General features: G+C 46.8%; 8 protein-coding genes across 8 annotated transcripts; 4 read left to right on the plus strand and 4 right to left on the minus strand.

Annotated features, from left to right (window-relative positions):
* Positions 1-2,228: 2,228 nt before the first annotated feature.
* Positions 2,229-3,409, plus strand: LOZ57_005485 (uncharacterized protein; the record flags this gene model as incomplete). The annotated part of the gene is made up of 3 exons (XM_049254516.1): positions 2,229-2,782; positions 2,830-2,952; positions 3,028-3,409. 3 exons carry the CDS (start codon positions 2,229-2,231, stop codon positions 3,407-3,409), a joined length of 1,059 nt encoding a protein of 352 aa, XP_049106495.1.
* A 466-nt stretch (positions 3,410-3,875) lies between these two features.
* On the minus strand, positions 3,876-5,176 carry TES1 (acyl-CoA thioesterase; the record flags this gene model as incomplete). The annotated part of the gene is made up of 4 exons (XM_049254517.1): positions 3,876-3,926; positions 3,986-4,488; positions 4,564-4,975; positions 5,081-5,176. 4 exons carry the CDS (start codon positions 5,174-5,176, stop codon positions 3,876-3,878), a joined length of 1,062 nt encoding a protein of 353 aa, XP_049106496.1.
* A 697-nt stretch (positions 5,177-5,873) lies between these two features.
* Positions 5,874-7,613, minus strand: LOZ57_005487 (uncharacterized protein; the record flags this gene model as incomplete). The annotated part of the gene is made up of 1 exon (XM_049254518.1): positions 5,874-7,613. One exon carries the CDS (start codon positions 7,611-7,613, stop codon positions 5,874-5,876), a length of 1,740 nt encoding a protein of 579 aa, XP_049106497.1.
* A 5,462-nt stretch (positions 7,614-13,075) lies between these two features.
* On the minus strand, positions 13,076-14,814 carry PAP1 (polynucleotide adenylyltransferase; the record flags this gene model as incomplete). Its single annotated transcript, XM_049254519.1, has 5 exons — positions 13,076-13,708; positions 13,767-13,942; positions 14,024-14,398; positions 14,463-14,611; positions 14,666-14,814. 5 exons carry the CDS (start codon positions 14,812-14,814, stop codon positions 13,076-13,078), a joined length of 1,482 nt encoding a protein of 493 aa, XP_049106498.1.
* Positions 14,815-16,013: 1,199 nt separating this feature from the next.
* Positions 16,014-17,415, minus strand: LOZ57_005489 (uncharacterized protein; the record flags this gene model as incomplete). Its single annotated transcript, XM_049254520.1, has 6 exons — positions 16,014-16,153; positions 16,211-16,290; positions 16,344-16,491; positions 16,544-16,653; positions 16,708-17,200; positions 17,268-17,415. 6 exons carry the CDS (start codon positions 17,413-17,415, stop codon positions 16,014-16,016), a joined length of 1,119 nt encoding a protein of 372 aa, XP_049106499.1.
* An 813-nt stretch (positions 17,416-18,228) lies between these two features.
* On the plus strand, positions 18,229-20,130 carry LOZ57_005490 (uncharacterized protein; the record flags this gene model as incomplete). The annotated part of the gene is made up of 1 exon (XM_049254521.1): positions 18,229-20,130. The coding sequence occupies one exon, from the start codon at positions 18,229-18,231 to the stop codon at positions 20,128-20,130; it is 1,902 nt and encodes a 633-aa protein (XP_049106500.1).
* A 935-nt stretch (positions 20,131-21,065) lies between these two features.
* On the plus strand, positions 21,066-22,397 carry LOZ57_005491 (uncharacterized protein; the record flags this gene model as incomplete). The annotated part of the gene is made up of 1 exon (XM_049254522.1): positions 21,066-22,397. The coding sequence occupies one exon, from the start codon at positions 21,066-21,068 to the stop codon at positions 22,395-22,397; it is 1,332 nt and encodes a 443-aa protein (XP_049106501.1).
* Positions 22,398-22,850: 453 nt separating this feature from the next.
* ucp10 (UBX domain-containing protein 10) lies at positions 22,851-24,438 on the plus strand (the record flags this gene model as incomplete). Its single annotated transcript, XM_049254523.1, has 2 exons — positions 22,851-22,985; positions 23,041-24,438. 2 exons carry the CDS (start codon positions 22,851-22,853, stop codon positions 24,436-24,438), a joined length of 1,533 nt encoding a protein of 510 aa, XP_049106502.1.
* Positions 24,439-24,538: the final 100 nt, after the last annotated feature.

Raw genomic sequence — 24,538 nt, forward strand, 5'->3', positions numbered from 1 at the left:
GGCGTAAACTGAAGGGGTTGAAGGCTGTCACAAATATCTCATTGCAACGTCTAAAGTCATATTTTGTGCGTACCTAGAAAGGAGTACTGACTCCACAATCCAACCCAGGTGGGGTTCATATAGCAATCAATACCAGGTTTGGGATGCATTAGCCTTGAATAATGGTAAATCTATAAATATAAATGCTAAAGATCTGGGGCGATAGTTACCTCCGGCAAAATGAGCCGACCACCCAAGGGAAGTGAAAGTGAGCCATGGACTACAACCGCGACCTAAACCTACCGGCGAGTAAGTATCAGACTCCACTAGAGAAACATGTATGAAAGTAATGCGTGGAAACGTACATGCATACGACAATGGGCAAACTTCTCTATTTAAACCCATCATATCCTTGACCAGAAAATTGCGCACAAAGCACTCCTAAAGCAGGCATTTTTGAAATCATTGTCTTATCACCATAGGCCATTCATTCCGGCATTGGAACCAGCACACCCCTGGTGGCCAACGATCATCTTCGACCAGCCCGGCTATTGCGCGGTTCGGACTTTTTTGTGACTCGCTGCATCAGCCATTGCTATAAACCCTGGTTATCTATAAAAGTTAGTCCGTCTGCTAGCGCAAGTTTGGCGAGCATCTTCCCCGAACGAGACAAAAACATCGTTAAGGTACTTGGAAACCCGCTGTACGCGATACGTCTGAGGAGGCTAGATCCCCATGCGAGCCAACCCCCCTGCAGCTTGTGGCGATGACAACAAGTTCCAACTAAGCGGGAGAGAATTAATTCGCCTAGTCTAGCTCCCGCCGCAGCTTCCGCATGCGATTGAGAGCTTTCGATATTTTTGTCTTTCGCTCTAGCCGCCTTGTCGGCCACAGCTTCAAGCGCTAGGAAGGGTCTAGATTTCTATATTGTCAGGGCCCCCGTCGCGAAAATACAAATTCTCCTCATTCGCGAACATTCTTGAGAAATAGGAAGGGTTCTAAGTCTCTCCAAAAAAAAAAAAAAAGGCTGTCAGTGCGTTCGGGAAGAGTAAGAGAATAGAGAGATTTGTAAACCCGAAATAAAGTATCGAATGAATCCCAAAAAATTGGCATAAACATCTCGCGCGGTCAGCGCGGCTAGCTAGAGTAGTTCAGTACTTTGAATCTCATCTTGGTTTAACAACTAGTTAAAGCTTCCCTGCGTGCTCCAGCTCAAGAAGTGGAGCTTGCGGTTTGAGTGCATTGCGGCCTTTCGACGCCACAATAATGATATGCAGAAGAGGTGTGTCCGAGCAAAACGGCCCATTCGTTGGGGCGACGGCCCTTTGTGGAGTGATATCGGGTCAAACACGCATGGTGCCGCGATTTTCGTTAAAACAAAAAAAGAAAGCAGCGTTATTAAGGCCAGATAAACCAACAGAGAAAGGGTTTTTGGCGGTAAAAGCGATTCTAGGAGCCTGTCGGAAATAATTTGAAGCCCCTTCAGGAATAGATAGTTCGAACCCTTAGACCTTGAGAGAATAGGACGTATCACGAAAGCACTGAACCGTGAGACTTAAGTGGCGTCGAAATTCAAGCCTGATAATTTTGCTTTTTGGGCTAAACATCAGCTACCCGATTCGCTATTCTAGGCTTTAGCTAGATAAAGTGAGCCACTGTGGCACGTTTATGACTTGAACGAACAGCGTCGATGATAAGTAAATAATAATAGTTTTTTAGAACCAGATATATTCTGGCACCTATAAACACACATATTAGGCTTCATAGGTATTAATTATTATTATGCCATTCAAAGATAGCCAGATCTCCATTTTTGCGCACGGACGTCGCGCAGAAATAACGGGGCTATGCTTAGTGTAGAGATATGGGCCGGAATATGCGGCTTCTGCGCAAGTATTGATACTTCATTAAGCCGATGGGGGGGATTTCCAACAAAGATGAATATGCAACCACCCAAAACATGTTTATCTGGCACCGCAAAAAGCGGAAACGTCCAACGGCCGGTGGAGACTGATAATTTAAGTCCCAAGGATTCGGAATTTGCAAATTATATAGGGACGCATCCTAGAATATGGATACTAGTTCATTGCGGCCACGACAAGAAGTGACAGCTGCATGCGTGTACAGTATGTGCGTATGTACAATGCATACATATATTCACACGCCACTTCACAAAAGATATATGAAGTATATTTGAGAATTTCGATACTACAATTCTTGACATTCCGTCAGCATTTGCTTTTTCAGATATGCAAGTCGATAACTTAACAAAGCCTGCCTTATGGGTGAACATAGGTGTCTTCTTTGCCGTTCTCGTCGTTAAACTAATATGGCAGAGAACAAAGCATCTCAGGGTTTTCAATAATCGGCAGCGTACCGTGGGTGACCCAACTGTATCAAACATGCGAATCAAGGGGTTCGAAAAGTACCGAATCAGAATGGGCTTGAAGAAAATGGATCAAGAAAACTGGTTAACGATTGATAAGGATGATATGGCGTTACAAGCTATTCGTAACGGTCTTTTCGAAACTGAAAAAGAAAAAAAGGTCCAATGCTTGCCGGAGGCTAGAAATGCTTGCCAGGAAGCCTTGGAAGAAGTATGCGGATTTTTGTGCAGAAGACATCCGACAATGTTTGAAATATCCTCGTCCGGCACGGAGTCTAGGATAAAGAATAAGGTCACTGGGGAAGAATATTGTCTTGAAGAATGGAACAGCAGTATAACACCGCTTGAGATTGCTGCGAGACTAGGCATGGACGACTTAACCATCATTCTCAAGAATGAAGAGGGGGGGCATTATATGTGAGTCAATCAAGGCGATATAGTACTGCGATGCTAACAAGAAACAGGGCTGCAACTGCTAGTTGCTTTCAAATCGGCTGGTCTGCAAATGAGCGAGTAGGAGACACTATTGCTCAGATGCATGGCCCCGTGCCGCAATGGGAAAAGGAGATAGGATATGCAGTCAACAAGTGAGAACCCCTAAACCGAGTAAAATAAAGATCAGTCTACTATACCAAGCATCAAAAGGTTAACTTCAAATCTAGATTCATGACACGTCTGACCCTCGAAAGCCCAATGGAAAGGGCAAGTTACTTTATCCAAGTGAGCTACCCAGAGCAGTCGTTGTCGCAAATACTTTTTCAGCCTGAAGGGATTGTGCATAAAGATGTAGAGCCGCGACCGGAGCACATCATTGTTCGAAAGGAGAGACAAACATTCCGCCGGCTCTCAAAATCAGGTGGCATTCTCTTTGGCGTCAAGACGTCTCTGACATATTTGCCCGACCTCCCGCTTGACGAGTTGCAAAATATGGTCAAGGAGATCAATAGTTGGCCAGAGGACATGGCAAGGTATAAAGGAAGAGACCACTGGGGTCATATCGTGCTTGGCCATTGCAAGCGACGAGAGGAAGGGCACAAGAGCTAGGTCAGAATGCCAGCTTAGGGGACGCTGCATTAAACATTCCATTTCAATAGCCTATGTAGAGTACGTTATCCACTTTTGACATCATATAAGACCGTCACTTCTCGTTCGTTTTGGTATTCCCGTATAATGGACAGACGTCAGATTCTGAGCGATGCAAACAGGAGCGAAGATGCCAAGGCGTGATGGTGGGCAGTTACGTAATATTGGTTATAAAACACGTATTGTTACAGCTTCATACCTGCGATATCAAGAAAAATTTGTAAGTAGAATTTGCGTTACGGGCAGCCCAACCCAAGAACCCGTCTATATATGTACATTTGTGCAAATAAAGTATATGGGAAGATATATATGATAAATAGGAAGTTTCAATAAAACAAAGAATATTTGCCGCCCACAACCCTGCTTGATGAAATTCAATTCTATAGCATGTAGTCCGTGCGAAGTAAGTGTCTCAAGCACCTGGGACTCATAATTTGCTATTCTGTGTAGGTTTATCCTGCTTTAGGCGTATGACACCCTACATGAGAAGGTCAATTGTCTATCAGCGGAAAATATGACATTTTGGCTAGAACTTACTTCCTGTACGCAGGTTGCAATCAATGAACCATCACGAGCCCACATCCGCTGCATAACACAACCTCTACCCTCTCCAGCCCAGGGGCTATTCATCTCCGTAAAGATCCAGTCGTCGGCTTTAAATCCACGACGATTATGGAAATAGATGGTGTGATCTAAACTGACCATCATACCAAGTTCTCGTTTGGGAAGAGATACAGGAGAAGCACTTGCAGTCCCGGATTTGAGTTCGAGGGCTTCCTGATCAGCCATGTCCTTGAGGTACTTTATAATACTCTGCTCATCGAGATCTGAAGGGTTCTTTAGTGCAGATAGTGCGCTTTTCAGGGCTGCTGGTGATGAGAACCGCGGGATACCCTGTACCCGCGCTACGGTACCGATGAAGTAACTGTCAGACATGTATGCCAATGCAGATAGGTGAGCGGGGAGGCCGCCTTCTTCAGAAATATTTCCTCGCGCTCGAACCCATTGCAGCACAGCTTTCTCTTCGGGAGGGGCTGACGCTATTTTCCAAGCTGCCAGTTAGTGCTCTGGAGTAGATATAACGAGGTGCAACGTAAAGAAACAGCTACACATACAATTAGGAATATCGATCCGTCTCGATTCAAATGGCCCTCTTCCAGGCCTTTCGTCAGTTGGGTCCGGGAACTTGAACCCGCTGCGCATAACAGTTGAATGCTCGACTTTTTTTACGCCGCCGCTTCCCTCACGATCGAAACTAAGGGTTGTGGTGAAGATTGGCCGGCCCTGTTGTCGAGCTTGTACTGTTCGTGTAGCAAAGCTTTTCCCGTCCCGGACACGTTCCACGTGGTATAAGATAGGTAGAGACGAGTCGCCGGACAACACAAAATAACAATGCATGCTATGGGGCAGGAAGTCCGGAGGCACAGTCAACTGGGCTGCTGCAAGACATTGTGCTATGGCTGAGCCCCCGTATATGCCTCGTGCCCCGGGAGGGTGCCAGAGAGGTCGTGTGTTGGTGAATACATCCTAAGTTTGGGTTATCGAGCATCAGCATCCCGGGTGCATGGCAGAGATTTCCTCAAATTTTGTCAGGATAAGCCGTAGAGCTACAAAATTTCACTTGAGACTTACCGGGCCAATATCAGTGACCGGGGTAAGGTCTAAAATGCTCTCGATAGGCGATTTCGAAGGGTCTCGAGGAGGGGGTTCGAACAATGTGACTCCCATTTTGGTGCGGGGGTGCAATACGAGGCGTGCAGAATCGAGTGCCCGAAGTTGAAGGAGTCAAGCAAAACCCTAGACCTTGAGATGTAACAGAGCGGGCGGTAGGGAGTTGGTTAGTCGGGAATGCATTGAGTGCTGTGTGATCTTGTGAATCTCGCTCTGGTCAGCAGCCGAGGTAACTAAAGGGGCTTGGCGTGTGGCTTTATCTGTTATCGAAGCCTGTGTCAACCACGCCCACCTTGACAAACGACTTTTGGGGGGCCTGCATTTCCCAGAATGCCCAGGAAAATGGTCTTGTTGCTTTTCCTGACAGAATTGCTATTGGACGTCTTGAAATATTCATGCAGGGCAGTGGTGTAGCCTCTATACTCCGTACATGCAATGCCAAATATTCATGTCTTATCACGAACAGTGAACCTACAGTGGCTCCACATCCACAAACGTTTCCATTCTGCATGACAGAAACCCTAAAAATGCAACCGGGGGAGATCGTCATTCCCAGAATATGAACAAGCATCAGCTTACGGGATACCCCGTGGGGTTTCATGGCTTCTCATCCCAACCAGGCCAAGCCGGGCAGTCTGCGGGGAAGAACTGAGTTTTACCAGACGTCCATCGCCACCACTTTGAGCTTGAAATCAGCATGAGATTCGTTTCATTAAAAAATAATAATTACAGCATTCGTGTCTAACATTATCATCTAGATATAGAACTTCTGAACATTGGACAGTAGGAAGGTATAGGCATCCTCGCGGAAATTATCCTTTATTAACCCATTAGAAAACCGCTTGAACTCCATCATCTCGCGGTTGGTAGATGTCCACTGTGGCCATTCTGCACGTCCCGAACCCTTCTCATTAGGATTGAGAGTGTGAATAAAGGTGAAGTAGTACCCACGAATAGTGGTGGCGGCAGGACCTGGAGGAAGACCATGGTAGACACGCAGGATATCACTACCATGGAATGTGCCCATGATGGGAGTGCCATAGCCGTATGTCGCAAGATATGACCAGGCAGGAACGTTGGGGCTAATTGCAGTCGAGATAGTAAGGAATGCACGTCGGGTTAGGATAAAGGCCGCATCACCGAGGATGGCGCCAATGGTCTTGAACTGTGGGTACCAATTGTTGAAGATGCCGGTACGGAACGGGGAACCGTAAGTAGAAATGTCACTATAGATGCTGACAAATTTCTCAAGAAGTGGTTTTCCGGCAGAGTGGAAAAACAACTCATCGAGGTAGTCTACAAGTTGAGAGGTCGTTCTAATTTTGGATTGGAAGAGAGCAAACAGAGTGCCTTCGTCTTCCTGGTTTCCTGTGATGACTGGAATTTTTGCATACTTGCCCTCGAGGACAAGGAGGTCGGGGGATTTAGTGAGAACCTTGCCGTCAGGTCGTGGAAGGTAGGAGAGGGCGACAGAATTGTAGCTAAGGATTCCGGGGACAGAGTTTGCGGCGTTCAAAAAGGTCTGGTAGTCTGTATTCCGGAGGCATTCAAGAGTATTGTTGGTGCCGGAACAGCCTGCCTCCTTGACCACAGCATTATAGACTGCTTGTGCCTTGGGGCAGTCGACTGGGTCGGCGGGGACGAGACCTCCGGAATTCATGATACCGGCGCGGAAAAGGGGTTTTCCCTTATATGTGTGATCGCCGTTGTACAAGGTCATTTGGTCCATAACAGAGATCGCACCTGCAGATTCACCCCAGATCGTTACCTTCTCGGGATCTCCACCGAAGGCAGCGATATTATCTGCCACCCACTGCAAGCCTAATCTCTGGTCTAGCAAACCCAGATTGGCAGCGCCATCAGCAAGGACCTCAGCTCCCGCTAAAAACCCAAAGCCACCAACACGATAATTGACTGCAACAACGATAGTTGGTTTGCCTTGATTGACAGATTCCCTCACTAGACTCGTCGCATCGTACATTTGGGTTGTTCCTAGTTCAAACCCGCCGCCAAAGATCCAGAAAAGAACAGGGAGCTTGTCACCAGCTTTGGTTCCTGCAGGTCTCTGGACATTGAGGTTCAAGCAATCTTCACCAGCATTCGACACCTTTTGGAATAGGGGAGTGTTGAGAATTTCACCCAAAACGTTGGTGGGAAACTGACCCTCGCCAACGCTGAAATAGAATTGAGGGCAGGCTTTGGCAAGACCCTTTGCAATGATTGTGCCGGGAGACTTTTGCAATGGCTGTGGAGGCTTCAGGCGAAGCTGGCCGACGGGAGGCTGGGCGAAGGGAATACCATTGAAGGTATCCACAGACAGTATCGAGGAGCCGACGACGGTGGCTTGAGGCTGGGGAATTTGCACTGTTGGATCAGGTCCCCGTTCCTCTAGGGCAGCCGGAGCTGGAGCGGCAGCGGGAGCAGGAGCAGGAGCAGCATAGGCAGCTGGCACAAGAGCGGCCAGAGCACCAACAAATGGGGCCCAGTTCTTCATATTCAACGATATCAGCCAACAGCGGCCAGAGGAAGATCTTGCAGGCACAAGTCGCGCTGGCCTAATGGGCACGGCCGCAGGGTATGTTTATATACGTTGGCTCTCATCGTCGATCTTGCGCGTCTTCACAGAGCGTAGGTAGCTACATAGAATTTTCTCACATGTCTGCTTGGCTGCCATCAAATTTTTATTCCGCATCCTAAGAAGGCGCGGGAGGCGAGCAAGCTTTTAGCGGGGCACTTAAGAGAAGCAACCCTGTCCAGGCTGGGAAATCAGCGAGGTATTCCCTTGTTACATTTCCAGACCGTTCCCAAACCGTGCCTTTTCAGTGCCGTGGCAGACACCATGTGAAAATGCCGGAAGGAATCTCTCCTATACAGCGCTCCATATCCGGGGTTAGTCTTGAACCCAATATTGAGTTTGTGGGGATGCAGTACCATCCCCACAAACAACCAGCAGTCAAACTTGGTCATGTCATTTCCGCAGAAACACCCAAGACCTTTTAGTTAATAAATAACAATAATCAGCTGACGAGCAATGATAATGTAAACATGATCGGGCAGTCAGTCAGCCCAGTGATGTAGACCGTCGAGCAGTAAGGTTCGAGTGGATTTGCACTACCGGCGCGGAATCCGACGCCCTTGCGCACGCCACAGGGCCAGAATGATGCGTGAAACCGTCGATCCTGAGCACAGGCCCGAAAAGAAGCGCCTCTCGGCCAATGGCGCCGCGAAATTGCCTCTCTATCTCCGGTGCGTCTTGTCGACCTGAGGAGGACATTGATCGGAAGGGCTTAGCGGATGGCCGCTAAAAAAGCACGGAGACCCCGAAGACCGCTACTAGAAGAACGCTGCAACCAAAGTTCCACTCATCCGAAATTGCAAAAAAAAAAAAAGAAAAAAAAAAGAAAAAAAAAGAAATCAAAAACAAAAAAACGGCTGATCAGCAGCGTGTTTCGAGACATGTTTTGTCCAGTCACACGCATATAATTTCTGTTGAAGTACTCGGATGGTAAGAATTTTGAGTGTAGAGGTATCCCTACCATCGCCGGTGTGCTGGGACCGTTTCCAGAAAGTGAAAGCGCTCAAACAAAGCTTTTGCATCAATTGGTGCTGTTGGAATGCCAATTATTCGTAGGATTGCCACTGCGGGGGAGAGTATGGCCACCTTCCTGGTATGGCTACGGATGAACTCCATACGCCCCTTGAGTTCCTCGTCCCTCTACTCCGTAGTCCATGTCCATATTTGTAGCGGAATACGGAGTACGGAGCAGCCTGCAATCTCATGTGAATTCAGTGACCTGGATTGGATGCGGCCCCAGAAAAAATAGGTGAACGTGCCGGCAAATTCAGAAAGCCAGAGGACGCCATTCTATTCGCCTTGGCAATCTGAGTACCGAGTTCTCTGCGGGAATACAAGGTTCCTGTCATTCCGTGTGGAGGAGAAGGCGAATGTCAGAGGCTATAAAAAGTGGCGGTCTAGTCGTTAGCGGCACAGAATGGATGTAGACTTAATCCAGTTTTCCTGTCAGTTAAGAATTGTTAGATTCAAGCACTTCAAGTTGCCGAGCTAATTTAATTGCTTACCAAATTTCCAGCTGATTTCTCTGTTTCCAATTCTTGATATTATTGTCTCTGCTTGGGACAGCAAGTTTAACTGTATGTACTCAGCATAATCTTTCCCACTAGTTCGTGTTGCCCGCGCAAGAGGCAGTCTAAACCACGCCATTGTTAAAGGAGTCCCTTGGTATAACCTAGGCGATCAACCCCAACAATACGTTTCATTCCTTGGTATATTTGGTCCAGCTCAGCAATCCGGCTCTGAACCTTGTCTGAATTCAAAGCCCCTTCAATTCTCTAGGTTTCAATTCCCGCAGCAAATTTTCTAATGAGAACATCTTTGTCCTCTGGTAAACTGTATTTTCCCTGAAAACTGCAGCACTGGAATAAGTAGCCCAATTTCTGTGTTTCCCGATAATGTAGGCGGAAGCCCGACAAGATATTATTCAGAATGGTCAACCATAAGCCCGCAAAATGCTTCACAAAAGCTTTTAATGCAAAAACCAAGCAGATCTGCGTGCAACAATCCGTCCAATCATAATTCATGGCTGGAGAGGAGAGCTCTGCAGATCTCCGGTGCTGGGAAGGGGGTATGTAATGCAAAGCTGATCCTTGACGTTTGACTTTTTTTAACTCTGTTTGAAGGAGTTTGACCAGGTCCAAATGCACACAGATTGAATCACTGTTAAAAGCAGCTCCGCGGTCTGTGCTGCCCAACATTTCTGATCAAACTGAAGAATTTCTGGTTGGTAAAGCAAAACCCGTCTGGTAGTTCAAGTTTGCGCAAGTGTCCATGTCAGGGAGTTTCATTACAGAATCGTGTATAGCGAAGGGTGGTTTCGACTTGAGGCTCCGTTATAATGAGCTTGCGCCAGTTGCAGATCAGAAGATACCGCAGCATCTTATTTTGCTAGTAGCCACCAGATTCTTCCCTTATCTTTCATCTGGAATATCGGTGCCAGTCCACCGGAACCCCTGCAAGTTCATTCCTGAACGACTGCCGCTTGAGACTAATGGGTCGTAACTGCCGGCTTCAATTTGAGCAATACAAGAAGTAAATGGTTGGAATATACCTAATAGCAGCTCTGCGCATCTTTTCCTTTGATCTGTTATGAGAAGTTCTACACTTGTGAGATGGGAGTCAGTCAAGAGGTGATAACACGAGTAAGCAGTTACTGATGTTATGTGATTAGCAGTAAAGCAGACCAAACACTATATCTTTATGTGCCAAAATGGGGAAATCATCATCTCTCTTTATTACTGTAAAGTCTGCCCTGAATGTTTCTTTGGTTCGCGAAACTGACTTCACAAAACAGGAGAGCTTGGCCTATGTCAACGTCGAAATTCAGAAATGTTGGGGTTGGAAAAGTATTGGAGAGCGAATAGTAGAGAGCTGGAGCGGGGCGACGACTGTCTCCGAGTCCACAGCCTTTTCACCATAAGGTTATGAATCCAATTGGAATTCAATTTCTAAGTATTTGGTTGAGGTGCAGTTGAGGCTACTCCGTACAGAGGAATGCCAAGACCAAGGACAACATCCAAGCTAAAAGACACCAACCATCTACCACCACGCCAAAGGACAATTTCAACGTAATAGACGAGATGACTACAAAAAGAATATGTGAAGTCGGCGCTGCCAGTATCCGATTAGTACTCTAAGAGTAAAATAACAATCAATTGCTTGGACAAGAGCATATATTTATGAGAAATATACGAAGTACTCCGTAGTTAACCTATAATAAAGGCAAGTTACGCATAAGAGACCTTTATCCATTCATTCACTTCTTTTACGACAAATCATTATTATTGGGTAAGTGGTGCGGCGTTCAGAGCTCCAAACAAAATTAATATCCGGTTGCGATAGGCACAAACAGACTCAGCTCCAAGCCTCCGGCTCCATTTGGCGACGGAATTTAGGAATAGAATTCAGAGCGGAGTGAAGGAAGAAGTCTAGAATCAAAACATGCTCCGTGGGTCATACGAGGGTTCAGGATATATAAGAGATTAAAAGGGTCAATGGTCGTTGAAGGGGGGAAACGGCCCCGTCATAGTGTAGAGTAACTTAGTGGAAAATAAATGTTTCGGATGGTGTGTCAAAAAAAAAAAAAAAACAAAAAAAAAAAAAAAAGCCATAGCTCCTGAACACCCGTCTGTATAGATTTCCCGGCTGTGAGGACCGATGAGAAGGAAAAGGTGCAGGAGTCTGGGACAAGGGTGCTGCTCCTGGGCTCAGGCTTTCAGGCTTAGAGTTGTTGGTAGGAATACACTCCACCGGATGCAAGATCTAGGCCTCCACGTTTTCTTAATTGCTGCGATTAGTTATTGTTATAGAGACTTAGCTGAGACACGCTATTATTATACGAAAGGGCTGGTCTGGTTTAGCACCACACACTTTCAGTGCTATGGCACAGCGTCAGAGGGCATATTAGTATCAACAGCACTCCTAAACTAATTGCCGTGGGACAGGGATCTTAAAACGCCAATGCACCGTCTTTGATGGCTCACGAGTCTGGTTCCCGTTTGCGACTGTAGATGGTCTTTCAAAGAAAGTAGTTAGGGCTCCGTATGAGAGAAGTAGCGAGGTTTAGCCCCCCATAAAAATACCTATGGGACGAGGGAAGCACATAACAAAGCACAGGGGAGGCAGTAAGGATGCGGAAGTGACGTGTCGCTCGACCCTTTTTTTTTGCCGTCATTTTTGACTCGTCCCACCCAGGTCATGTGGTTCAACAGTACTTTTAGGGCTAGCGCGAACTTAAGCGAACTCCCCAACTTCCCCGTACGACACATGCAACAGAACGGTCCCTGTCCTGGTCGGGAGGATCAGGGATAGGTCTGCATATGTAGGGCGCCGGCAGAGAAACCGCCACGTTCATAAGAGAAGGAAGAGTAGGCACCCTGGAAAAGTTTCTCAGCAGAGCCCGTAGGCTCTGATATAGAATTCCTTTTATTAAAGTGGTCTAACGATGGGCTAGCAACTATGTAATGCTGGCTGCTACAGATCCAATCCCATATGTACACATATGGTTCTTTTCATAGGAAAGAAACACGGGTTGCAGACATGATAGCAGCTGACCTTTTCTGGCAATTCTGAAATAACGCCCAACTCCTGGAAGCCTTGTTTCCCACTCGAAAATAGGTAAATCAGTCAACCGAAGCCGCGACTTGCGACAAAACCTGAGAGTATTGAAGGCGGGCGCTTCTCTTTCGGGGGCATGAACAGAGAACGTACGGATTGATATTTCTCCACGGACAGCCATTTACTAAGACAGGTTAGATTCAAGTTACCAAAACTCGTTGGAAAGCTACCAGCATAGGTTTCCATTCAATTGTCAACAGCGACCAAAAAGGGCCATATCTGAGACAAAGAGCAAATACATGCGAAACAGCCGTTACCCTTGTTCTCAAGCAGTTGCAGTTGCGGCGATTCCTTCTCCAGATACCTGGCGCTTAGTTGCGTTTTCGGGCGATGCTTGGGTCTACACAGAACATTTTGGATCAGTAAAGGGCGCTTTGCATCCTTCATTAATGCTGGAAAATTGCATAGCGGAGCTTTTCCTGGCTGCATAGTAAGTTAGAAACCCTTCTGGGGCGGGAACTTACGTCTACGGCGTCGATCTTTCGTTTCTGTGTAGCCTCGGGTTTCTTTGTTCCCTTTTTCTTTGGGCGAACCGGCCGAATCTCCTCCGGGCGGAAAACATCTTCAGGCAAATCATAACTTTGGTGGCCGGTTAGAATCGGCCAGAAAAACCGGGATGGGTAACGGAAGTTGAACATACCTACGAACATGAGTGATTGTTAAGTCATTGATGCCGGGTTGATACTGTGCCCAAGAAGTGCACATGTTTTTGAACATTTGTGTCTCCGAGGAAATATCCAGCGATCGAGAAGCACCTGATAGAGTCAGCTTATCACGTTGAAGGATGAAAATGGCATACCTGGTGCTAGCGGCTTTAGCTCAAGCCCAATGTAGTATGTAGTAGTGTAGATAGTGCTACTACTGACTGCTCCAGTTTCTGGCATGTGAATTGCACCTCTTTCATTTTCGGTAGCAGCCACATGTACAGGGTCGTTAGTCTCATCAGTCGTTGCTGTTTTGATGCCTTTTACTTGGAACTGAGTCGAGCCACTCTTCACGATTTCAGCTTCCTTTTCATCCTTACAGTTATGTACTCTTTCGAACCCCTTTGGAAATGGATGCGCGATCTCAAATGACGATTTTCTGTCCAGAGCAAGGACTAGGTGTCGAAGCTTTGATTCCACTAGGCCTGACCAGACAGACTCTGCTTCTTTTGTCGAACTCGATGCGGTTATGCTAAGGTAATATTTATAGTCTTTTGAAAAGAAAGTATGCTTGCCGAACAAATCATTCCACCGGTGCTGACCTAAGAAGATCTTATCAACAATATCACCACCACGCTTGAGTTCGCGGAGGATAACCGCTTTGGTAGATAATGAGATGTTATGTGTCGCGCACATCGACGGGTAGGCGGGAGTGATGATTGGCATGAGATGGAATCTATCTCCGTGGTAGATCTAGACTTAAAATTTAGAGGTGCGGAAGGGTCTTGGGTAATGAATATCAGGAATTCACCTTCGGGTTCCAGATTTTCATGTGGAGCGGTCCGTCTTCGATTGGTTTCAATAACACAGGTTGTGGCCAACCCCATTGATTCATGATACGAAAAAATTTCCCGACAACAACTGAGCCGGTGGCCTGGGGATACAATTGACATACACGTGCAACCAACATGGCCCATGCAACGCCACCTGGGAAACCAACAACATTAGAGTATATTGCCCTGCCTGTTAAAAGTCAGGGACATTCATATCTAGGGAGGGAGGACTTACTTTGCGCCCAAAGTTTAATAGCTCTCAAAGCAAGGCGAAAGGTCTTCTGTTGAGGAACGAGTTCAAGAATTTCGTCTGTTACACGAGTACCATTAACACAGCGTATTTCTCGCTCATCCAGGCCGCGGAGCAACTCTTTATTTTTCAAGTCAAGGCCCAAAGGAACTGAGTGCACCACGAGGCGTGCGAATATGAGATCGATGCTAATGCCGGAAAGCTCTAACTTGATAATTGGGACGAAGGCGTCCGGGACAGGTGTTAGCTTTTCTATCGAACCTTTGGGTGCCATTTGCTCTAGAATCGGGGGGAAATCTGCAAAAAAATCTTCTATCGCCACATGTTTTGGGCCGACAACTAATGTGTCAATATCAGAACCTGGTCCGTTGGTTGGTTGAGTCAGTCATAAATTCATTCCAGTATTAAAAGCGCTCAACCCAACCTGGTCCGTATACACCGAGCCTATAACTGCCAAATGTAAATATTTTCCCTCCAGCAACATCAATTGCGGCTTGTGATAACCCTTTTTTGCGACCAACAACCCTGACGAACTCGATTGTGACGCGTTGGATAAGATGTAGGGATTGCTTTCTGCGTAAGTCATGTTCAGCTCGATAACGACAAAAATAGTAGGAATCGGAGTACCTTCTTTCCGTTTCAGCTGGCGCCTCGAAATTGTTTTGTTGCTTGAGCTCCGCGATCAGATTGTCGTTCTCCGTAAGCTCCGATTGGGTTGGTAGAACTGTTGAAATTGGGGGGGTGACTCCCCACTGCTTTGTTGGAGGTGCAGCCATCACAAAGGGTGTTTCTGAAGGAAATAAGTACTAAGGTGATTTTCAAGAACCTTCAATATGTGAATAGGAAAAATGGAATGTTTGAATCGACAGCAAATACAGAAGTAGCGTTGATGGGGAGGGGGCAATTTTAGGAATGGAATAACAACAGGACAGAATTACAAAAAAGACATGAAAACCCCCTCCAAAACACCAGGATACAAAACTTGAATATGCAGTCAATGGCGAAAAAAGGCTGATGAAGCAGAACAGCTTCCAGGAGGAAAGAGAAGGCTACCTCATTATCAGCCCTGAAAGATATGGAGCTAACTAACTGACTAACTAGTGGAGTCATGTGTTCTAAAGTTTTTCTTCCTGTTTTCCAAAGTCATCCCCTTTGTACCATCACCATTGGCCACCATCACCCAGAAGTCCTAAGGACCTAATCTGATCTGAAACCATCAATTTGTCATTTTGTCACTTTGGAAATAGTATCCACCACATTGCTTTTACATCACTTATCATCATTCTCAAAACATCACTCTGACTATAAAAGCTCCGTGGTCGGCCATTTGTTCTAAAGAAAATCAGGCAATTTCTAGGCTGAGCCTACTATAGTAAGAGATTGGAGCATAAAATCTTTGGAAGCTTCTTTTACTTTTGTCTGATAATTTGCTCTATGCAGCCTTGTTTGAAAATACTGTAACGATGTTACGGTCGCCCACAGATCCCATATTCCGGGCATAGCAAAACCAAGGCGCGTGTTGACGTGTTTTCTCCAAAAGTACAAAATGCTCATGCTACAAAAATGGCGAGGTTTCCACCAGACGACCTGCACGTTATCGAGAGATATCCTTCAAACGACCCACTCGATGGGCTAGGTAAGTTACTTCAAGAGGCAGAGAAAGTTTACGACTCACGGCTGTTGTCCTACGGTGCTGCCTCCGATAGTCTCGACCGTTTCTATTGAATGCAGTAGCGAAACTTGCTTCTACATCACTAGGAACTAATACAGCAGTAAATCTTTCGTCACAGATAAACAATCAACACCTTGGGATGGGAATGGGAGGGACCTTTTGGACACCAATGTGGCAACACCTACATAGCATAGGGGAACATTGGGTTAGGGTTAGGTTAGCTAATAACTAGAATATACATTCTCTCAGATCCCCTTGAAAATTTCAATTTGTGTAAGTGCAGAAAAATAACTAGTATAGTTACTAAATTTTCAGTTCCTCTAATCCACTCACGGGAGGTGGAATTGCCATCTGTCTTTCAGGGACTTCTTTGAAAAACAGAGCCATTTTATCGTTGAGCCATTTCACATCTTCCTTACTATCTCCTGGCCCTCCAGCCCAATCTACAGGTAATAAATTAGCTATGCTTTAAACCTTCTCAACACTCTAGGATTACTTACGACCCCAAATCGACGGGAAAACATCCATCTCACCAACAGATGCACGCATGTTGGCAACCTCATACTCCGAGTCTTCAGGGCTATGGTTCTTGCTTAGTATTGGTCCTTGTTGCTTAGCAAAATATGGACTTACGGAAAGTATAAGTCCGTCTTCGCAGGTAGGACTAAAGCGCGTGCTTTGATACCCTTAAGTGCAGCTTCAAAATTTCCGTTGTATGGACTCTGTTGCGATATATCCCCATTTTGCCACGTTTGGAGCATGACAAGAAGGTCATCAGGGTCTGTGGGGGAAAATGAGTATAGACGAAGAGATATGGCTATCGGGATTGATACCTTTTGGTGCAAAGTGGCCTTCCCAGAATTTTTGCAAGAATTCCTCGAGATTTTTGTATCCAAGAACTGTTTCATACAGCCTCTGGCGATAGAATGTTTGACTGAAACCCCTACATCACAAATACGTCAGTTTTAACGACAGCGTCATATTTAATATTCCTTACCAGCCAGCGTACACCCTCGCAAACGCTTTCAATCCAACTTCTCGCTCCTCAGGCGTCCACTCACGATATGGACCTCCATTAAGTGCCACGCCAATCTTCCCCGAGCCTGAGGATGTAAATCCCTTTGCGGCAAGCAGGGCGCTTTTTATCCCCTCGAGAAAGACCTGGTTATGGAAGGACGTCTTCGCCGAGCCACAAAATGGAACGATCAAATCCATATAGTCAGGGTATTGCGATGCCCACTGGAAAGCTTGCCCAGCCCCCATAGACCAACCCACCACCGCACGGAGATGGCCGATCTTGAAATGCTGTGTGACAAGCTCATATTGCGCTCTCACATTGTCGTAGAATGACACACGTGGGAATGGCCGTATACCAGTGTTTGAAGGAGAAGAAGATTGGCCGTTGCCAAACAGGGCGGGAATGATGATGAAGTACTTGTTAGGATTGAGCACCTTGTCGTCTCCGATCAGCCAGAAGTTGTGGGATATCACTATGCATTAAATATCTCAGCCCATGGAAGTCACAATGCGAGCATAGATGCACAAGCAACGGCTTACAGCCAGAATACCAAGTTGGATAGACAACCGCTGGCAAGCTAGGATCTCCGAACGCCTTGAAGGCGATGTGGGCGTTTGGGATTGTCTCTCCGCTCTGCAGAGTCCAGTCTCCCAACCTAAAGGTTTCATATTTATCATCAAAAGCCATAGCTATAACTTAGCTGCAACTATATCTTGTAGGACACCGTGTACGTCTAACTTGTTCAACACTATGTCACGACAACCGTCGCCGAATAGTTATAGACGTTGCAGTTCGATGCGGGGAAGGGGCCCCCGCATCGTTACATAGTGTGGGTTGCACAAGCGGCAGCCAAAACAATAATGGCATCCAGACAAACAATTTTAGCATTCAAGTGCAGCTGGGAGACTGGCCATATCGGCCAGCTTGACCAAATAAGCAACTCCTTATGACTATAGTAGATTCCCGCAACTAACTACTACAGAGCGCCCAGGGGCAGGGTCGCCACCAAACAATCTCCCAGGCACTGAAAAGAAGACCAGAGGCCAGAGCCATAATCCATACTTTGATCGATTCTCGATGCAGTGGCCTTTTGTTTGAATAGCAACTACATAGCTCAGCATATCTCAAACACGGCTCACCTGCAGGTTCGGTCGTAGTGGTTTGCGCGGCTCCATGACGACTCGGCGTTGTCCCTGGCAACCGGGAGCACCACCACCGCAAACATTTAATGAGGACTCGACCCACGGCGACCATTTTCGGGAGCCAGTTGCTTTTCACATGTTGATCGTATCCGTGGACTCGATCGGTCAGTATTCCAAAGAATGTCTCCGGATATCGCGGAGGCCAAATATTGAATTCATTTATTCTTGAGCAACTTTATGTCTTCGGCGCGGCTCGCAACGGCCCTCCAAACCTAAAAGGCTAACGGTTTTATGACATCTTGAGGCGTTCTGACCGAGGAGAAAAATATTCGAAAATCTACCTACGGTTGAGCGATAAATGGAGTCTTCGAAAAAGGGTGTTCAGGACGTGTATCTGCATGACCTTGATCGAGACTACTATGGAACCACAGCAAGTGACGACGGATCGATTAGCCCGTCGACGAGAGATTTCAGCCATTTTTCCAATCGAAATATTCATCAGAACAGATATGCCGGAACGAAATCGCACCGCTCGTCCATCTCCTCCCTTCCAGGCTCAGTTTTGATTCATGCACAAGCAAATATACCTAGCGGAGAGGATGACCACCACTCTAGTACTGTGGAGAGGTCCCATTACCCTGATAAGAAAAATCGGCAGCTGTCGTTTGTGACACGAGGACGAGACGGAGACTGCCCCTTTAGAAACCCCAGCTCCGTTCGGGCGATGCAAATGGGTGACGAGGACTCTGAATTGGATGCTTTCTCACCAGCCCACATGACATTAAGAGCGCGCAAGCAAAGGGAAAGCTTTCGCGCACAGTCGCCTAGTATATCAGAGATTTCCATGCCCATGCACTCCGGGGCGGCATCGCCATCTTCATCAATGCAAAAGTATTGTCGATCACTACCTCAAATGGTACTTGAAGAAGAGACGAAAAGGGACTACCCACTTGTCCTTCTGCATTGCACCCTACTATCGCCATCACTATTGCTCCCAACTCGAATGGGCACCCCAAATTCGGAACTACTACAGGAAGTGCTCCCAGATATTTACTGGAGGCGGTGGAAATTGCTTGAGGACAAAGTATCTGCTTCAGGTGTTTTACGGGACCGTGGAGTACTTATTTCTCATCCACAGGAAGTTTATGACCTACTGGAGGAACGCCTGCTAGAAAGTTTAGAATTAATCCGACCACGTTTGGCATACGGCCACTTTCTAGGGGTTGAAGACGGTACAGATAGCTACACCAAGGAACACAAGGATGAATCAGGATGCACTGTCATAGATTCTGGAGACGGAGCTAAATGCGATGACTGTGGCCGACATATCATAAACACTTCAGAAAGTGAAGAACGAAAGTGGGAAGTTAGGATATATGCCGCGAATGGGTTGATGAGAGCTGGAGCTTGGGCAGCTGCTTGGAGGGATATGGAAAAGGTTGATGTGGAAGTCGGGCTGTGGTTGCCAAGCGATATCAGGCGGGAGTTGGAGCGAAGGATGGCGGAGGAAGACATTTTCCGCCTGGAGGCGGAGCTCCGCTCCGTCGACGACAAACGAAGCCAGAAAATGAGTGGTACCAATTCTTCTAGCGCCGAGGCGTCTCGCCAACCTTCTCATCATAAAATTCAAGGGACTCAGAGACAGTTACCAAAATTGTCATATGTGGGCTGGGTGCGTCGATTTGCCATTGATTTCCCAAGCAAGAAGTTTCAGGGTTTAGGTATTCAGCCTCGGTTCCAATTCGAGCAATTCTCTCTTTTTGATCCTGCCGTAAGCCTGATATCCGCGATTATCCTGACTCTAGCCTTTAGCTACGGCTGCTTTGGAGGGCCTAGCACTTGGGTTACGCATACGCCTACAACGGCAGAACCTCAAAATGTGGTAACAGTGACGGCGTACCATACGCTTCCGATGCACACGACGACGGTTTTTGCATCAGCGTCAACCTCTAGCACACTTCCCCGCAGTGCCTCCATCACCGTCTCGGTGAATGGGTCAACCTTCCGGTCTGACATGACGTCAAAAATAGAAGAAAATAAGGTTGGGTTACCGACTGCTCTAGAACCAGTTCTAGATGTGGAGTCATATAGAACCACAGCCTGCAGTGATGATGACATTTTGCTGCCTACTTGTCCGTCGCCACGGGAGAAAAATTTGGAATCAACCACTGGCTTGTCGGTTGGCGATACTGTGAATGCGAAGGGCGACAACCAGAAAGAAACGGTCTATTATGGGACAGAACCAAACGCCATTGTCTGAAAGATGTTTTATTGCTGTATTTGGGTTATGGATTTCCAGGGCAATCTAAGCTTATACGATCTGGCGTTGTATGAATGACCTTGACGACTGCATCTCGTAGGAGGATTAAGCAACTCTTAGTAACGAATATGAATGACATAATTTTCTTCTCTGTGTATAACTGGTCTCTGGAAAATGAGGTGGCTTGCGTGTACAGAGTACGTGTGCAAACAATGAGCCAGTTTAATAAAAATAGATCGAATGCTTGCAAAGGCCTGTATGACCATACCGAGTAACTCTCGCGGAAGAGACATCATCCATTCAAATAGCTAAACTGGCCGCTCGCTATTAGAAGGACACAGTACTGTACGGAGTAACTATTCATTCCAATATTTATAGAATCATTGTCTTACCAAGCTAGCGCCAGCCCTTAGAGCCAAGTAGTTAACTACAAGGCGGCCCGTTGATCGGCCAGCATCTGCGCTACAATCTGGAAATCGACGCAATGTCATCAATCCTTCTTTTGGGTCTTAGCGCGCAATCCTTTAACTACCATAAAAAACGAGCTGCCGAATTTAAGTTTTATGACCTGAGCTGAGCCTCCTCCATCCTGAAGCCTGCCATGCATTCCTGTGCTCCTACGGGAGGACCACAGTAGGAGGGGAATGGCTGCGCAACATGAGCATATACCCACACAGCGCAAATTTGGACCGTGTTTTGTGGTGTCTGTTTCAACACAAGGTAGCGCACGGGTAAAAAAAAAGAGCACTCTTTCATGAGAGGAAGTGTCAGCGCGATCCTAGACGGAATATAAACCCCATATTTACGGGGTATAAATATCCGACAGCTTCTTGCGGATATGGCATTCATCTAAGAAGAGTGTTTTCAATAACAAGTCTATCTTGAATGAGAAACTATTTATCTATCTGACTTTTTATTCTTTTTGCTTGAATAATATGAAGTGCACCACGCTTCTTCTGGTGTTATCCTCTATCGCCTTCGCGGCGCCTTATAAAGCCCCAGATAATAAGGATATATACGACCATGGACCTAAATATGACACGAAGCCACACAACCCTCACTATGATCCGAAGCTAGAACAGAAGCCTCATCAGAAGCCATATGACCACAACCCTCCATATGATCCGAAGCACGAACACAAACCTGAGAAGAAGCCCGATCAGACGCCCGATCAGACGCCCGACCACAAGCTTGAGCATAAAGTGCCAGACTACAAGCCAGACTACCAGCCTGACCACAAACCCGACCACAAACCCGACCACAAACCCGACCACAAACCCGACCACAAACCCGACCACAAACCCGACCACAAACCCGACCACAAACCCGAGCATAAGCCAGACTACAAGCCTGAGCACAAACCCGAGCATAAGCCAGAGTACAAGCCCGAGCATAAGCCAGACTACAAGCCTGAGCACAAACCCGAGCATAAGCCAGAGTACAAGCCCGAGCATAAGCCTGACCACAAGCCCGAGCATAAGCCAGACTACAAGCCCGAGCATAAGCCTGACTACAAGCCCGAGCATAAGCCAGACTACAAGCCCGAGCATAAGCCTGACTACAAGCCCGAGCATAAGCCAGAGTACAAGCCCGAGCATAAGCCTGACCACAAGCCCGAGCATAAGCCAGAGTACAAGCCCGAGCATAAGCCTGACCACAAGCCCGAGCATAAACCAGGCTACAAGCCAGACTACAAGCCTGAGCACAAACCTGAGAAGAAGCCTGAACATTATCCAGAATACAAACCTGAGAAGAAGCCTGAGCATTATCCGGAATACAAGCCTGAGAAGAAGCCTGAGAAGCAACCCAAGCAAATTTCCCCTGTAAATACTTACAGACTCTTCATCAATAGCCGAAATCTCGTGAAAAATCCCCCTGGGCCATTCTTCGTGGTCAAAGACAATAAACCGCAAGAACAATCCAGCGCAGTCGTAACCTTTAACCTCGACCAATCGTACAAAGGCCGCACTTGCAAGTTCCTTTTCGAAATCTGTGCAAACTGTATCACTGGATCCCGCCAGTTGGATATTTTTACTGTCCTCAATCCTCCTGGTCTGCGTCCTCACCCAGGTCCGAGCAGAGATCAACACAAGGGTCGTTTAGAAGTGCTACTCAATGGGAAAACGAACTGGATCCAGAAATACAACGGATTTCCCAAATTCCCATGTCCTACGGGACTCTTTGGCTTTGAAGTTGTTGGCGCCGGCGAGCTTGTCAAAGCCGGCTGGACAATCGGGAAGACAGGACCAAAAATCGAAGTGTTGTAGATAATTTCGTCCATTTTGTATTTCTGTCCATTTTTTTACTCCATTTGATGACACTAAGGACCAGATATGAGCGTTTAATAGTCGAAATTTTATGAACTAGAATGTTAGAATATATATCTCGAAGTTAGCAATACAACTCAGATATTACACCACGAGACTCCAAAATAGGTTTCGTCATACAAGTTGAAATTCTCGCGCCAAACATAAAAGGTGATCGGCACAAACATGGCAAACAGCCTTTAGTGCCGATGTCGATAACTAGTTACCGATTATATAATCAAGAATGTTGCTGTCCCCAAGCTGGAAGCTCATCCTCAGTATTTTGTTTGCCATCTGTAATAGAACTGCCATTTATCTATCCCTTTGTATTTGTATGATAACTAGCTCCTTTTTAGGTCATCAGATACCAACCCGCTCGCCACGCATGGCCTTGCCGTTGTGATAAGCGCGAAAATGTCGGATGAGGATACCAGCACCGCTGGCCTTTCCCCGGCACAGCAAGAAACCCTACAGACGTATATTGCAGTGACTGGGCAGGAGCCTTCAGAAGCAATTCCACTGCTCAGTCGGTCCGAATGGAATGCTCAGGTAGGGGCGACGACTTATTGGTGCATATTGAACTGTTTATTGACCAGCCGGGTAGATTGCAATCACCAAGTTTTTTGATGGTGAGGGTCCTGATCCGCTCGCCGAAGCTCAGGCATTGCCACCCCAACGAGTCACACGAAATCTGCTCCATGAACTTGATGACCTCTCCCCTCAACCCTCTTCTGCCGCTCGCGGCCTAGAACCCGCTCCAAGAATATCCACGCAACCCAGCGAACCAACTACCTTCCAGCCGCCTTTTCTCCTTGCCATTCTATTTTCCCCCTTCAACCTTCTCTCTCGAATGCTAGTGAGCTCTCTTCGTATATTTGGAACGCTTTTTCCGTTCTTGCCCCGAATATTGAGTGCGTTTACATCATCAACTCTGCGAAATACCAAAGGGAACACAAGTGGTCGTAAATCTTTGGGCCCAAAGGACACAGCAGTGCGCTTCATTCGCGAATTCGAGGAGGAATATGGCCCTAATACGCTGCACTGGCTGGAAAGCGGCTACAACATGGCTGTGGAAAAGGCTCACCGAGATTTAAAATTCCTTGTCGTGATTATTCTATCCCCAGAACATGATTACACGAATAGCTGGGTTAAGGATACACTTCTCAGCGAACAGGTTAAAGCCTTTCTAGCTGACCCCAGGAATAATGTCCTATTGTGGGGTGGGAACGTACAAGACTCAGAGGCGTACCAGGTCGCCCATTCTCTTCGCTGCACGAAGTTCCCTTTTGCTGCTGTAATATCCCATACACCAAACGTTTCATCCTCCGCGATGTCGGTCATTGCGCGAATGACCGGGTTAACTTCCCCATCCGCTTTTCTAGAAAAGGCCAGGTCCGCCATGGACCAGAATAAAGCTTTACTTGACCGGGCTCGATCATCTAGAGCCGAGCAGCAAGCCTCCAGGTCAATCCGTGAACAGCAAGACTCCGCATATGAGCGTTCGCTCGCCATTGACCGCGAGCGTGCTCGGCAGAGACGAGAAGCAGAACTAGAACAAGCACGACTTGAAAAGGAACGAAAGGAAAAAGAAGCCACCACCGAGAAATTTGCTAGGGACCTTGAGCAATGGAAGAAGTGGCGAGCTCAGTCAATTTCTCCAGAGCCAGCCATGACAGACCCAGATGCAATACGGATTAGTATTCGCCTTGTCTCTGGAGAGCGAGTTATTCGTCGCTTTTCGGGAAACACTAGCCTCGAAGACTTGTACGCTTTTGTAGAATGCTATGAAGTTTTCAAGGCAGAATCCGAGGAAGCTGGCTCCTCGAAAATCCAGGTGGAGAGGCCACATGGCTTTGAACACAAGTACGGTTTTCGTTTGGTGTCCCCTATGCCCCGTGTTGTATACGACCTTGAAACAGGAGGATCAATGAAACAACGAGTTGGACATGGAAGCAATTTGTTGGTCGAAACTATAGACGATGAGTCGTCGGACGGCGAGTAACAGTGATAATATAACATAAATAGATTTTATCGTTATTGAGCATGGCATCTGATAAATCGTATGCAATCGACCCATGAGCACTTTGGTCTGCTATTTGGAA

The sequence above is a fragment of the Ophidiomyces ophidiicola genome (genome assembly GCF_022830035.1).
Source record: "Ophidiomyces ophidiicola strain CBS 122913 chromosome Unknown scaffold_28, whole genome shotgun sequence".
NCBI lineage: Eukaryota > Fungi > Ascomycota > Eurotiomycetes > Onygenales > Onygenaceae > Ophidiomyces > Ophidiomyces ophidiicola.